The sequence below is a fragment of the Dasypus novemcinctus genome, chromosome 13 (genome assembly GCF_030445035.2).
Source record: "Dasypus novemcinctus isolate mDasNov1 chromosome 13, mDasNov1.1.hap2, whole genome shotgun sequence".
NCBI lineage: Eukaryota > Metazoa > Chordata > Mammalia > Cingulata > Dasypodidae > Dasypus > Dasypus novemcinctus.
The window spans coordinates 3,005,952-3,021,686 of record NC_080685.1 but is presented as its reverse complement, the minus strand read 5'-3'; the positions used below and the strand labels follow the sequence as shown (position 1 = coordinate 3,021,686).

The 15,735-nt window shown below is 58.8% G+C and overlaps 1 protein-coding gene across 3 annotated transcripts in view; it reads right to left on the bottom strand.

Annotated features, from left to right (window-relative positions):
• SMYD3 (SET and MYND domain containing 3) overlaps positions 1-15,735 on the bottom strand; it is a 748,180-nt gene that overhangs the window by 77,784 nt on the left and 654,661 nt on the right. For all 3 annotated transcript variants that reach the window (XM_058309394.1, XM_058309396.1, XM_071207324.1), the window contains one exon: positions 12,315-12,489. In XM_058309394.1, the coding sequence (XP_058165377.1) occupies positions 12,315-12,489 (175 nt within the window). The remainder of the gene's footprint in view (positions 1-12,314; positions 12,490-15,735) is intronic.

Genomic DNA, 15,735 nt, shown 5'->3' with positions numbered 1-15,735 from the left:
CAGCAAACACATAGTCGTGAACCCACAAAGCAAACATGCACGGCACCCCACAGGGCTCCCACGCATCACCCACCACAATGCCCCGCGTCGCCGTCAGACATCTGCCAGAATCCAGGACAGACACCAGGGGCTGCAGCCAACACCCACCTCCCCACCCACCCGCCGGCGCCCGGTGCTGGCACCCCCACCCCTTAGGGTCAGGAGAGCACCCCACACCTCCCCACCCACCCATCAGTGCCCAGTGCTAGCACCCCCACTCCTTAGGGTCAGGAGAGCACCCCCCTCCTGTTCCGCCAACGCAGTCGCCCTCCGCCACGGGACTTGCGGCTCGACGCAGCCCATGTCTGCACCGTCCACTGAGGGAACGTCCAGAGGCTCTCGCCTTCATCACACAGCCGTGCTGTCACCGCCCTTGTTGATTCCAGAAGGTTCCCATTACTGCAAAAGGGAAAAACCCCACACCCTCCTATGCCCCCAGTATTGTCCCCTAAAGTCTATAAGGCCTCCTTTACCGCGGCTGAAAACCACGACACCGCTGTCGCCCACAAGCCACACCGTGACACTTTCCTGCCTCTCATTGTATTCTTACACTTACACTACAACCACAGTCTCCACCTGCCCTGAAATCACCGTGCGACAAGTCCCCAGGCTCTCCGGCTTCCTTTCGCGGCATTTACGCGGGTCCCCGTTGTAAACACTGGAGACGCCCTCCAGGAGTGAGCTCAGCACCTCCTGACGGCCCTGGAGGGCAGGGGACGCTGAGGGCAGGGGACGCTGAGGGCGGGCCCCGAGGCCCTGGAGGCAGCGCGGCCAACGCTGCGGCCTGCCCCGCTGCAGGCGCCATCAGAGGGTGCAGATGTCCACGGTTGACGTTGATTTTAACAAAACACTCGACTTCGTAGGAGACGCGCAGGTGGGGAGGAGCCATCGCCTTTTCCCTCTCCTCCTGCCCTGGGCTCCGAGCAGCCTGGCTGGCGTGCTGCACCCCTGCAGCGGCTGGTGCCACCCGGGAGACATGTCTGCTGGACGCTGTCTGCACCTCATCTGGAAAAGGGTCGCTGCAGACGTGAAGGGTCAAGGATTCGAGACGGGCGCGTCGCTCACCTGGTGAGCGCTCACACACCCGCTCGTCTCCTTGGAAGACACGGACGAGATGGCTGAGGACAAGGCCGAGGCGGGCGGCAGATGGGGGCGGCTGCGGCCGAGGAGCACGAGGCTAGAGCGGCCTCCCGGGGCCATCAGACAGAGTGGTTCCCATCAGCACCGAAGCAGATTCCTGTCCTAGAACGGCTGGGACCAGCTTCTTTTCCAGACCACTCAGATGGGGGTACCTGCTGCAGCAGCCGTGGGAAACACATCTGCGCGTCTACTCATCATGGCCGTGAGGGGTGCCAGCAGAGCGCCAGTGGGGGCGAGGCAGGGCAGGCCACACGCGGGCAAGCCCACAGGGCCAGGCAGGGCGCCCAGGGTGAAGCTGGCTCGGGAGGGCGCGGTGAGAACCAGGGCAAGGTGAGAGCATGCGCCAGGTCGAGACGGGCTGGGTGACGTGGCTGGCTGCCACCGCCTTAGCTGTGTGGATCCACTGTCATCAAGCCAGCCAAGCCAGAAACCCGTAATTTTAAAATATAGAAGTCTCCTGATTTCTAGTGGTTGGCAACTATTGCAATAGAAAAATACCACGCAGCTAATTAGAGAGGTTTTCCATGCATGCGTGTGTTGTGTATAATAAGTATAAATAGATATGTGTGTACACCTATAGAAAATAAAATGAAGTGCTATCACCTACATAAGTGATAAGTTACAGAAAATTTACGGACAGTCAAAGCTCTGCTTATCCCTTAGCTGTTCTCTTAGAACCAGGTAGAGGGAGGAAAGGGTCTGTAACACCCACAATTAAAGATAATGTATTTTAGGATTAGAGCTAAGTTGATTCCTTCTGTACTAGATTGTTGGCTGAGACTGAACATTTTCTGGAGAGAGGATGTAGCAGTTTGATATGGCTCATGCATTCCAAAAATAGATATTGGATTATATTTGTAAAGTAGTCTGTACCTGGGTGTGATTCAATTACAATCAGGGCTTTGATTGGGCCATGGCTGTAGGGTGTTGAGTCCCTGCCCCTTGGTGGGTGGGGACTCACAGATAAAAGACCTGGCAAAGGACACAGTTGGAGTTTTTGATGTTGGAGTTTTTGATGCTGGAGTCTTGAGCTGGATCCCTGGGAAGTAAGCACATAGAGGAGCTTGGCTGTGAGGAAAGAGAAGCAAGCCCAGGAAGAGAGGAACTCAGGAAGCCTGAACGCTTTCAGACGTCAGCGGCCATCTTGCTCCAAAAGGTGGAAATAGACTTTGGTGAGGGAAGTAACTTATGCCTTATGGTGTGGTAACTGTAAGCTTCTACCCCAAATAAATATCCTTTATAAAAGCCAACCGAATTGTGGTACTTTGCATCAGCGCCCCTTTGGCTGACTAATACAGAGGGTTTTAAAGTCCTGCATCTCCAAGCTCGGTGGGACGATAATGCTCATTTGGTTCTCTCTCACACTAAATAAATTCTTCTGATAGAATTCCCACAGATGGTCACCTAATTATTGTGTAAACACTTTTGAAGACAGGGCATTCACTTCTCTTCAAAATACAATGTCCATTATTGGACATATGTCATAAACTGTTCCTCTTAATATCCTGCCAAAAACTTGTATCTTCCTCTAATTCCAAGCCACAGGTTCTACGTCCTCCTTCTCTAGCCAGCAGGAAGACTCTACTCCTCTCCTACATAACGACTTTTAAATACATGAAAAACTGGTCTCTCCTTCCTTCATGAAGTCTTTTTATATTGTGGCAAAACATCTCCATGTCTTATCTGCCATGTCTTCTATAATGTAGCTTTACAAATCTTCTCAGTCTTCTGGTCAACCAAGACGGAGGCATAAGAGGCTCAAGGGTATTGTTGTCAACAGAATCTTTGGACAACTAGCAAATTCTGTCAGAGCTATCTTCTTCAGAACTCCAGAAAACAGTTAAAGGGCTGCAGTAATTGGGTTAGTGTCGAACCAAGAAAACGCAGCTTTAAAATATGCTAGAAGCTCCTGGCGCCCTTTCTGGACCCTCCCCAACTCACGTCCAGCACAGCGTGAATCCAGCCTCGCTCCCACTGCGGGTTCCCAGCCCCATTCCGGAGAGAGTAGAGAAAGCCCGATGTGCACACTGGGGTGCCCACGTGTCGGTGCCAAGCTCTCAGGTCACCTGACACCAGACCAGGATGTCATCTCTGGTTTTACTCCCAGTACCTGCCCTGCAGGCAGGAGCAAACTGCAGACAGCTGGAGCAGTGTCTGAAACGACAAAATCAAATCAGTCTGGGACAAAGGAATACCTAGTTAGGACACACAACAGGGCACCGGGAGCAGAGGAGGTCAGTCTCACAGGGCTCGCAGGTGGCTCTCAAGGTCCTGTGGAGGAGGCTCCCTAAGGCCACGTGCAAGCACAAGCCCGGGACAGGAAACAGGCGAGGAGAAGACAGAGGGCCCTGCACGTCACTTTCGCCTCGGGCTGCTCTATGACAGGAGGGCTGAACTCTGAAGGAGACCAGCCAGTGCAGAGTCAAGCTGCAAAGGAGAGTTCACTTTGGTTTGTTTGTTTCTGTTAGCTCCAGAAACCATCAGTGAAGAATACCAGACTTTGGACATGCTAGACAAAAACTTAAAAAAAAAAATCCTCATTATGCCCAAGGAGATAAAATAAGATACGGAGGGAAAAACCTAAAGGAGATCAAGGAAATGATGAATGGACAATACAAGACTCTCAATAAAGAGACTGACCTTTTAAAAAAAATCAAACAAATATAGGAGTTGATGACCATAATACCTGAAAGGAAAAAAAAAAATCCCTACAGGGTTGCAACAGCATGGGAGCTGCCAGAAGAAAAAATCAGTGAACTTGAAAACAAGACAATGAAATGATTCAAGATGAGGAGCAAAAAGAAAAAAGAAAGAAAACAGTCAACAGATCCTCTGAGGCCTGTGGGACACCTTCAAATATACCAAGGTCGACATTATGGGAGTCTCGGAAAGGGACAAAAGGAAAGGGGAAGAAGGAACATTGAAATAAGTAATGGCAGAAAGATCCCCAAATTTAACAAAAGACATGAATGTACACATTCAAGAATCCTAACAAACTCCAAACAGGATAAACTCAAAGAGAATCATGCCCACACACACAATTGCCAAACTATTAATGCCAAGAACAAGAAGAGAATTCTGAAAGCTGCAAGAGGAAAGCAATGTGTTATACAAGGGAGTCCCAACAAGATTGAGACTATTTCTCATCAAAAACCATGCAAAATGGAGGCAAGAGGAAAAAATACTTAAAGGGCTGAAATAAACAAATTGCAAACCAAGAATTTTATATTTGGTGTGACTTTCTTTCAAAAACAAGAGAGATTAAGAGCCCCAGATTAAAAAAAAAAAGGTGTGTGTGTGTGTGTGTGCTTCATTCCTAATGAATAATGATGATAAGAACTTCTTTCTCTTCCATGCCACAGCCTTTTAATTATTGACCTTTGATTTCTCTTACCACCATCAAATCTTTTTTTTTTTTTCTAAAATTTTCAGTAGGCTATTTCTCTCACAGGGAAATTGGTTCTTCTTGTTTGTCCAGAATCCACTCACCCTCCAAGATTTTAAAGCACTTCTGCCCACTTCCAACATGTGTTTCAGTGGGGACGCCAGCACCTCCTCTGCCCCGCTCCAGGCAGGGGTGGGGTCTTGGTTTGCCAGGCTGCCATCACAAGTGCCACACATTGGGTAGCCTTAAACAGCCAGAGTTCAGAGGCCAGAAGTCCAGAAGGCCATGCTTTGCTGTCGGGTTCTGGGGCTGGCTTGCTGTCATTCTTGGGGTTCCTGCCTCCTGTCTCATGGTGATGTCTGGTTTCCTCCTGTGGCTTCTTCTAACTTCTGGCTTTTTCTAAGGCGTGCAGTGACACAGGTAAGGCCCACCCTGATGCAGGTGGCCACACCAAACAGGATCTTGGAAGACCTATTTACAAACGCACCCACACCTGGGCAGGTGACTGTCTCCACAGGGCCCTCGCTACGAGTCCACCCCTGGACGGTGATGGTTTCCACAGTGCCTAGTCACAAATGCGTTCACACCCGTAGGAACACGGATTAAGATTAAGAACATGTCTTTGCTGAACACATAATTAACCTACCACAGTGGGCATGACACAATGCGCCGAAGACGGCCTCCCAAAGCACTTTCTTATTTGGAGCTGAAAAGAACCAAACTTCTTTTGAGACACTCAGAGTTGGAAGAACCGGGGGCTGCTGGAAGCCATCCTCCCCGCCATACTGTGGCAGTGGGAAGGATGTGGCCGACACCGAGGAAGGAGCAGAGCAGGGAAACACGCAGGGAGAGGAGGCAAAGACGAGGCAGGTACCAACTTGGTGGCCCAGACGGAACGCCTGAGGTGAGCCACGCCAGACCTGTGCCAGGCTCTGCAGCTGTGAGGGCAGGAACTCCCCTTTGTGCTCGGTCGTGATTAAATTCATGTACCGGGAAGGCAGGTGGTGCAGGAGAAAGACTAGAGCCTTTATAACCAAGCAGGTCTAAGCGCAAGATGACTCAGGGGCCTTTTTTTTTTTTTTTGGTAAATTATAATTTAAAATAAAATGAGTGAACCGCAGGCCTGAGTTTGAACCCTGGCTCTGCAATTCAGCGGGCGAGTTGCAACACCCTCAGCCTCCTCCTGGGGAAGGTGGAGACAAGCTAATCCCCTCCGTGAGATTAGCAGGCTAAGAAGGGTGAGCAGGGCGCTCTTAATAAAGAAGAGCAATGCCTTTCCAGGTCAGGAACGTTGAAAGGTAGAGGAGACTCCTTCAAGTTCTCTCACCTAGTCCTCCAAGAAGATCATGCTAACAAACAGCTGGCAGATGCTTGCACAGTTGCTGAACCCAATTGATCTTACTTTGGGAGGACGTTGCCGTGATATTTCCCATTACCAGTGAAAGCAGATTTGGTCCTCGTTAATTCTGAAGGACAGCGTCCTCTGTGTGACAGCAACGTCTCCCATCAGCCAGCTCATCCTGTGCGGAGCAGGCGCTGTCCCCACCTCCTCCGCCCCCAGAGCCCACCCTGTTGTTCCGTTCCTTGCAAATCCAGTTTCCCAACACCTGGCTGAGTGACCTGGGATATAGCTACCAAGATGAATATTACACATTTTCCAGCCAGCTTATGCATTCATAAGCTCAAGAGCATTTTATGAACCCACGAATATTTTTCTTACTCGAAATACCTTAGCTATCTCAAAACCTGGGAACTGTCACCTGGGGGCCATTTATTCCCCGTCCTTCATTTCTTTCAAGGGCCTCTTACTGTTCTTTACAAATGCTATCACCATTCCCTGTACCCTATCAAATTTATGAGGTTCGACAAATCAGTTCTATTTGTGCAATTTAACTGAAGGTCCATCCATCCATCCTTGGAAATTTCTGAAAACTCAGTATGAACCTCACTCAAAACACACAAATAGCAAAATATTTAACATTCACAAAACATGCACTTTACATGAAATAAAATTTGGCTTTAATCAATTTTTTTATTCTTTCAAAGTTCTATCCATCACCTCCCTTTTCCTGGGCCCTCCTGATTTTCTGTTGGCTCCCTGGAGGGAAAAATGGGAATTTCTTTCCGTATTTTCTATTCCAAGCAAGGAGAGAAGGAAGAGGGCTAGCAGCTTTGTTGGTGCAGAGGCAGCCAAACAAGAGGCCGATGCAACAGGAGAAAGCGCAGCCCAGAAGATGCCCGAGGAGTTGACACTGGCTGCTTAGGGCCAATTTGTTGTGGTAATGAACGAGATCTTCTGCCAGGAAAGCCGAAGTGCTCAGGGGGGCTCGTGACCGTCTGGAGAAGGGAACTCCGGTGGGGAACGTTTCGCTGTGGAGATGCCTTCACGACCAGGAAGTCCAGACGGTTCTCCAGAGCGCGGACGTGGCCTCCGCTGGTGACCGGGGGCCTGAGCGTCCCCCGGATGGCGTCCAGGCCTGTGGCGGCGTGCCGCTGCCTCCGTGGGGCTCGTCCGGGCGTCCTCCTCAGGGAAGCGGCATTCGGGGACCTGCCTGGGGCTTGAGTCGAGGGGCCGTGGGGGTGGGTGGGGCTGGCCCAGGCGTGGGTTCTGGGGAAGGGGCTTGGGGCCCTCAGCCCGGGGGACGTCCGAGCGCCCGAGCTCCCCGTCTGGCCCAACCCCCAGTTCTAGGCCCGGCGCGGGTCACAACGCAGGCACAGAGAGCCCCACGCACGAGGCGGCGGCCGGGAGAGGGCCTGTGCGGGAGCCCGCGAGGGCTGGGCGCCGCCTGCCCGAGGCTCAGCGCTGCTCCCCGCGACGTGGCGGCGACACGTGTGGAAACGCACCGTCCCCACCGTGCGCGCCACCGCGCTCCCCGCCAGCGACTCCCACGGGGAGAGCCACGGCCCACGCGGCTGCGGGAACGCTGTGGGCGCTGCTCCACCCGGCTCCACGCCGAGGCCCGACCCGCTCCCAGCGGGCGCCTCCGCGGCCCGTCCACGCGGGAGCGGCCTGGAGACGAGGGCGGGAAGGCGGGCCTGGCTGTGTGTGCGGGGCGGATGCTGGTGTGCCCCCCGCCCCGGCCACCAGGGGTCCCAGGAGCCCCGAGGGCGGGCGCGGGCCGAGCCTCCCGTGGCGGCCCTAGGGAAGGGGGTGGAACCCCGCCTCCAGGGCCGCAGGCTGGAGGGAAGCCTCTGCGCCCCGAGGCCCGTGGGGCGCGCCCAGGCCCCTGCTGGAGGCCACGGGAGAAGCCGGGGTGCCAGGCCTGGGCGCGAACCCAACCAACAGCCGAACCCAAGTACCAGCGTGCATTCTGGTCAAAACTTGCAAGGTGAAGTTCACGGAGAAGACCGGCAGCCACTCACATTGGTGACAGGAGCCTCAGCAGCGCGGAACTCCCGCCAGCGCCAGGACGCCCGCCCCGGCCCCGTTCCGGTGGGGCCCGTTTGCCGAGTCATCCACCCTCCACCACCTGTCGACTTACCTGTTTTCCGAGGACTTGAGAGGAGGGGTCCGCATTGTGCCACTTGAACGCACAGCACGCCCACCCCTTCCCTAACAGCAGGCCGTTCCACGCGTGCACAAGCCCCGAGTGCGGGTACTAAGTACAGGGACGCTAACACCGAGGTGAAGTTTACAGTCTACATTCCGACTTTTTCATGTCCCGATAATGTGCTTTCTTTTTAAAGACGTATTTCATTTCTCCCCACCCCCTTGTTGTTGGCACTTACTGTGCCTGTTCATCTTCCTTGTTTCTTTAGAAGGCACTGGGAACTGAACCTGGGACCTCCTGTGGAAAGGAGGCGCCTCATCCCTGGAGCTGCGTCCCTTCCCTGCTCTGTTGTGCTTCTCATTATGTTTTCCCTCCTGTGTCTCTCGTTGAGTCATCTTGTTGCATCATCGTGCTGCGCCTGCCCCTCGCATCAGCTTGCCGTCCTTCCCATCCTCTTTGGGAGGCACTGGGAGCCTCTGCTCCCTGCTTTCTCATGTCTCTCACTATGTTTTCCTTCTTGTGTCTCTTATTGCGTCATCTTGTTGTGTCGGCTCACTGTGCCTGCCCCTTGCACCAGCTCCCTGTCTTATTTAGGCGGCACCGGGGACTAAATCAGCGTTCTCTCATGTGGTAGGCGGGCGCTCAGTGCCTGAGCCACATCCACTTCCCCCAACAATGTCCTTTTGAGCCTTTTCTCCTCCATCATCAGATCGCATCAAGGATAAGGCATTGCATTTCATTACCTCCGACTCTTCAGCCCCTTTTGAAAGCGTGGACACACATGGAAGCACCGGCGTTGCCGTGTCCCCCCCCGCCCAGCACAGCCTCTGGTCACCGAACTCCTCACCACCCCACAGAGCCCTACAGAAAGGAGGGGCCTTAAAGAAACGCTGCAGCGTGTTAGGAAGGCAGTGCGTGAGTGCGGGAAGTGTTACTTATTTGCTCTCTCTTCTCTGACACCAGCTAAAGCTGAGTTTTGGGGTGCTCTGGGATACATTCACATTGGCCACTGGCACCCAGAAAACCTCAGAAAAGAAGGCGCACTTCAGCTGGGGCTGTCTCTAGGGAGTGGGCCAAAAGTTTGAAAGATGATGATTTTTACATTTCTGTTCTTTTAAAAATCCCTTTTTAAAAGGTTATCTTGAAATGAAATGTCGTTTTGAAAATGCACTCACAAACTCTTCTCACAACAAAAATTAAGTGAAGGAGCACGTGTGAATGTACTGCCAGTCTCCTTCACAGCCTCGGAAAGCCTCTGTTTTTCCTGATCATTCCTGGTTCATTCCTGGTTCCTAAAGAATATCAAGTTTAGTTAGGACTCATCATAACTTAAGACTAAAATTTAAAACAAATTATGCTCGTTTTTGTTGTTTTCTCTCTCTCCATTTTCCTCTTTTGCAAATTTACAGCAGACGCAATTACTGCAGCAGAGTAGAAGTGTTTGGGTTAGTATCACCTGTAAAGCCGTCGCCAGCAGGAAAACGCATTCCGCCTTTCAAACCATCAACTGGCAAACTAACTTGGAATCTGACCCATCTTCTGGTTAAGATCTGACAGAATCAAACTTTTATCAACAAGTAAAATTTATGGCATACCCTAGAATTATTTTCCTTCTGCTCAATGTTTGTAATTAACGTGGGTGCATATAATCGTGATGAACACACAGAGACTCTCAGAAGCATTATGAGCTAATAGAGCTTCCACGTCGTTACCCAGGAATTGTGGCCACCTTGCCTGGCGAAGCACGGAGAGCCTAACGCCGCTCCGGAGTGTAGAAGGCGCTGCCTCCTGATGAGGGAAGAGGAAGCGACAGGCAGCAAGAAGGGGCGGCGTGCAGCGCAGTGGTTGGATAAAGCTGCGGACACTTTCTCCTCTAAGGTCAGCGGTTAGGGGTCAGCCAAGGTCAGGAGTGACGAGGTCGCCACCAGAGGCTGGCGGGGGACAGCCTGCGAGCACCGCCAAGCTGTTCGGGCAGATGGTGGCCCCGTCACCCCTCAGAAGCGCGTGCCTGGCTGATGTCTGCATCCTTGGCGAAAGGTGAGCAAGACGTCCCAGGAGACCCCGCCACTCTCGACAGCGTGGCGCCAACCCCTCGGCACCCGCCGAGCAAGACCTTGGCCCTCCCGTCCCTCGTGTGACGCTAGACGTGCTGAGGGCGCGCCCCTGACCCTTGACGGGCCCTGATTCGGCCTGCCAGCATCCGCGCCGTCACGTCTCTGAACCTCGCTGGCCCTGCATCCGTCGGGGCGCTTTTCTCTACTAGAATCTGACAGCAAGAGGCTCAAAGGTCACCAACGGAGCAGATCAATACAGAGGAGACGCCTGGGAAGCCCGAGCCCGCGGGAGGCCCGGAGGTTGGTCGCCGCACAGCAGGAGCGTGCACAGCTCAGGCCGTGGGCCAGCCGGGACCCGGGGCCGGCCGTCACGCTGCCGGTGACTCGGCCCCTCAGGGAAGCTTGGCAGGTCTGGGAGGAGGGGACTCAAAACACGCAGAGGGAGAAGATGTGGTCAAGCAGTGGGTGCCTGCCTCCCACGCGGGAGGTCCCGGGTTTGGCTCCCGGTGCCTCCTAAAGACGACGAGCAGACTCAGAGAGCACACGACGAACAGACACAGAGCACCGACAGTGAACAGGCTCAGAGAGCACACGACGAACAGACACAGAGCGCCGACAGTGAACAGGCTCAGAGAGCACACGACGAACAGACACAGAGCGCCGACGGTGAACAGGCTCAGGGCGCACACAACGAACAGACACAGAGCGCCGACGGTGAACAGGCTCAGAGAGCACACGACGAACAGACGCAGAGCGCCGACGGTGAACAGGCTCAGACAGCACACGACGAACAGACGCAGAGCGCCGACGGTGAACAGGCTCAGAGAGCACACGACGAACAGACACAGAGCGCCGACGGTGAACAGGTTCAGGGTGCACACGACGAACAGACACAGAGCGCCGACGGTGAACAGGCTCAGAGAGCACACGACGAACAGACACAGAGCGCCGACGGTGAACAGGCTCAGAGCACACGACGAACAGACACAGAGCGCCGACGGTGAACAGGCTCAGAGAGCACACAACGAACAGGCGCAGAGAGTGGACAGCGAGGGCAAACGAGGGGCGGGGGGAGAAAGTACAAACCAATCTTTAAAAACACAAAAACAAAACCACGAGCAGAACATGCCCTTGCGGGCGAGGTTCTCCGTGGGAATGACGGGTACCTGGCGCGGCCTGGGCAGGGTGGCCTGGTGGGCAGACCGGTGGGGAGGGAGGAGAAAGGGCTGTGGGCCCGGCGCGCATCACGGCGGCTGCTGGGGCCCCTTCGGCGTCCGGCCCTCCCCGCGGCCCCAGCTTGGCTTCCCGAGACCGCGCCCCGCAGACCCGAGGGGGCGGGGACCACACACCCGCTCTCCCGGGCACGGAGCACAGCCTCACCTCCCGGCAGGGCATCCCCACTGGGACCCACGGATCATCCTCCTGCGCAGACTCAGCCGCCGGGGGGCAGGGGGCCGCCGTCTCCCCGCAGGGCGACTCGTGGAGCTGAGCCCAGCTGACCCTCGAGGCACGGAAGCAGCTGCCCTCCGCGCTGACAGCAGCCTGGGGCCACCCGGCCACGCTGGCCTGGGCTGTGCACCCCCCCGCCTGCTCGCTCGCCTGCCCCGTGGCCACCCCTGCCCCGGCCCGTCCTCGCCCCTGCCCGCCCCCCACCTTTGCCTGGCCCAAGCCCTGGGCGGTCCTGGAGCAGCCTCTGTCCAGCTCCTGCGGGGGCTCCCCCTCAGGCCCCGCACCCCTGCGGCACCCCAGCCCTGGCCCCCGGGCTCTCCCTCTGCGTAGCTCCTGCAGTGCGGGGTCTGCACCCAGGGCCCGCAGAGCGCCCAGCAGGGCTGGGGGAGGTGGAGCGGCTGCTGGGCCTTCCTAGGCCCCCGGCCAGCGCCCAGGGCAGTGGGCGCCCCCACCCGCCGGCCCGCGCGGCTGGCAGCAGACGCCACACCACCCCAGAGCAGCCCTGGGGTGCGAGCACGCACGGAGGTAAGTCCTGCGGGCCAGGAAGGGCTCCCTGGCCAGCACCCTCCTGCTGCACAGGGCCACGTCCTGCTCTCTCCGCAGGAGGCAACTGTGAGCACAAAGGAGCCGACGAAGCACCCCAGGACCCGGACATCGTGAGTGGGGGGCCGTCACCACGGTCACCAAGAGGGGAGGCGCATGCGCCTCGGGGCCCGGGAGGGCTGCTCCGCGCCGGCCCTCGCGTCTCCCACTGACCTGTAGGGCTCCAGGGTGCGCAGCCCGTAGAGCAGGGCCTCCTCCCACAGGCCGAGGTTGATGCAGGCGTCCAGCGCGCAGTCGAGCACCTTCAGCTGGTAGACGTTGCTGTCGGGGAGCCGCGCCGAGCTGTCGCCTAGCACCGCCCGGCACAGGGCCAGCGTCTGCTCCCACTCTGCGAGCCTCGGTTAAGGGGCACGTCTTCACCAGGGACAGCAAGTGGCACAGACCCCCAAGGCTGGGGAGCCGCCGGCCGGGGCAGCACCCGCGGTCGTGCACAGACGAGCGGCTGGGAACCCACGGGGGAAACAAACCACGCCAGCGCCCTGCACTGGGCAGCGTCTGCTTGGCCGACAAGCCCCTTCTAGCAGCCTGCGCGGGGAGGGGCGCTTCCTTCCCACTCTTTATGTATCTTTCTAAACCGAGCCACGAAATGAAGGCAGCCATTAGCCTGGACTGAAAATTAGGTTAGTTCCGGGTAAAACGCTCGCCTCTGGTAACTTCTGTCTCAAGAGTGATCTGCAGGTAAAGGCACTTTAGAGGGATTCCTCTTTCGACAAGAGGAGCTCACGTTTGCTTTTGTGTCCTCCGAATTACAGGCATGCGGGAAACAAAACACGCACACGCGGCAGTGGGAAGCAATTGGAAGAAATTCATTTCCACTGGATCTCGCGTTACAGTGCACTGCCTCGCATGCGTACGCTTTTGCTTTTAAAGCAGAAGTGCTCCGAGCCTGTAGTTAACCAGGGAAAGGGGGTCTCACTTTAAACCCCTCCCCTAACTTAAGCACTGTCTCCTGCAAAGGGAAGCGACGCCTTCAGTGGACGGGAGGAGACCCAGGCCGTGCTCCTGAGGGGCCGGGGTCAGCGGCGTCACCCGGGGCTGGCTGTGCCCTGTGCCCTCTCGCGGCCACCAGAGGCGCAGGGGGTGCAGGGGGTGCCGGGGTGCAGGTGGCGAAGGCCCTGAGCCCCTCGGAGGCGAACGCCCCTGGCTGCAGTGCCGAGGGGCAGGGCGCCCGCTGCACCCGTCACCAGGGCCTCGTGGGCTGCTGCGCTGCGCGGTGGGGTGGAAGGAGCCCCCCAGGGGAGCTGCAGGCCGCTGCTGCCAGCGCTCAACCTGGGGGAGTCCAGGCGGAGAGAGCCGTGGAGCGGGGCAGGCTGGGCGCAAACCCCGAGCTGCCATCCGCTAGCGGGTGTCTCCTGCGCCTGCCTACGGCGCTGTGAGGACGAGGACGCGGTGTGAGGAACTCCCCAGGGGTCCCCGACGAGCTGGGCGCACTCGCTGCGCCCTCCGCCCGCCCTGGGGGTCCAGGCCCGAGGCTGGCCCCTGCACGCCGCCCCCCTCCCAGCCTCATCAAGGAGGTCCTGATGGACAGCCAGGAGCACATCTAGGGCACGTCCAGGGGCACCGGGAGCACGTCCAGGGGCACCGGGAGCACGTCTAGAGCACCAGGAGCACATCCGGGGGCACCGGGAGCACGTCTAGAGCACCGGGAGCACGTCGGGGGGCACCGGGAGCACGTCTAGAGCACCGGAAGCACGTCCAGGGGCACCGGGAGCATGTCGGGGGCACCGGGAGCACGTATAGAGCACCGGGAGCACATCGGAGGGCACCGGGAGCACGTCGGGGGGCACCAGGAGCACGTCCAGGGGCACCGGGAGCACGTCTAGAGCACCGGGAGCACGTCGGGGGGCACCGGGAGCACATCCGGGGGCACCGGGAGCACATCTAGGGCACCGGGAGCACGTCGGGGGGCACCGGGAGCACGTCTAGAGCACCGGGAGCACGTCGGGGGGCACCGGGAGCACATCCGGGGGCACCGGGAGCACATCTAGGGCACCGGGAGCACGGCGGGGGGCACCGGGAGCACATCTAGAGCACCGGGAGCACGTCTGGGGGCACCGGGAGCACGTCTAGAGCACCGGGAGCACATCCGGGGGCACCGGGAGCACGTCGGGGGCACCGGGAGCACGTCGGGGGGCACTGGGAGCACATCCGGGGGCACTGGGAGCACGTCTAGAGCACCGGGAGCACATCCGGGGGCACTGGGAGCACGTCTAGAGCACCGGGAGCACGTCTGGGGGCACCAGGCCGCCCGGCAGCCACAGCGCTGTCCTCCTGCCCTCGCGCTCAGCAGGCCTCCTGCAGGCGGCCTGCCCTGGACGGCAAGGGCCCCTGCCGCCCCCCACGCCCGACCACAGAGCTGCAGGACGAGCCTGGCTCTGAGCCCGTGAGACGCCCGCCTCTGCAGGGAGCGAGCTGGGTCTGCCCCCTCGTTCTCAGCAGACACCACGTTTAAAGCCCGCCCAGTCCACGAGGCGGGGGCCCCCCGGAGCGCGCCGACGCAGGGCGGGCCGGGCTAGGGGGCTAGGGCGCTGCGGGCCTGCAGCAGGGGCGGGCCAGACACTCCACGACGCGGACCTGGCTCTCATGGCCCTTTGACCTGCACTGCTGTCCACCCACGCACCCACGCGTGTTCGTGCTCCAGCTCCTCCCCTAGAGGCCTGAGGGGCGCCCTCAGGAGGAAACCCTGTGCGAGCGCCGCGCGGCCCCCGAGGGCCTGCCCCTCCCACGGGCGGGCCGCGTGCCCCTCTCCCTCCCCAGCCGGGCGGCACCCCGTGAGCAGGAGGAGCACTGTTCCTAAGAGGCGTCCCCCGAGCTAAGGCCGAGCGCGTGTGCGCAGGGGTGCCGCCGCGGGCACTGCGTGGTACTTCCGGGCTGGGCTCCCGCCAAGCGGGGCTGGAGGCCCCGGGGGGGGCGGCGTCTCCGTGGGCGCGGCCCGGGTGCCCTTTCTCCTCGGCTTTGAAACGGCGGTAAGCGCTTAGGGGAAGAGGGCGCGATGGCGCCTCGGGCACGGCCTGGCCCCGCACGGCCCGCAGACCCCCGGGCCTCCCCGGGGGCGGGCGTCGGACGGCTGAAGGCTGGCAGGGCCTGCCTCGGCCCCGGGGGCCCGCGTCCTGTCCGTGAACCCTGCCACGTCCCCCTCCTCTCACCCCAACACCGGGGCTTCCCAGCGCCCCGCTTTCACCTGCCGCCCCGCTCGGCGCCCCCTCCTCCGGCGCCCTTCTGCGCCTCGGGGCGGCTGAGCGCCCACCGGCCTCCCAGCCCAGCAGGGCCGCCTCCAGGAAGCCCCCTTCCACCTCCCAAACGCGGCTCCGTGGCCTCCGCCCCGCCAGCCTCCCCTCGCCGCCGCGCACCCCTGCGGGGCGTGAGCACTGGGCGCAGGGTGCGTCCCCCTGCCTGGGAGGCCCGGCCGGGCACCGCGGTCCTCAGGAACCGGCTGGACTCAGGAACCGGCTGGACAGGGGCCGGCTGCGGTGCCCGCAGCGCCGACTCCTGTGTGAAGCCGCAGAGGCCCGGCCCCCCAGGCTGCTCCGGGGCCACGCGCACAGGCTGCGGGCCACGAGGACACTCACGCAGG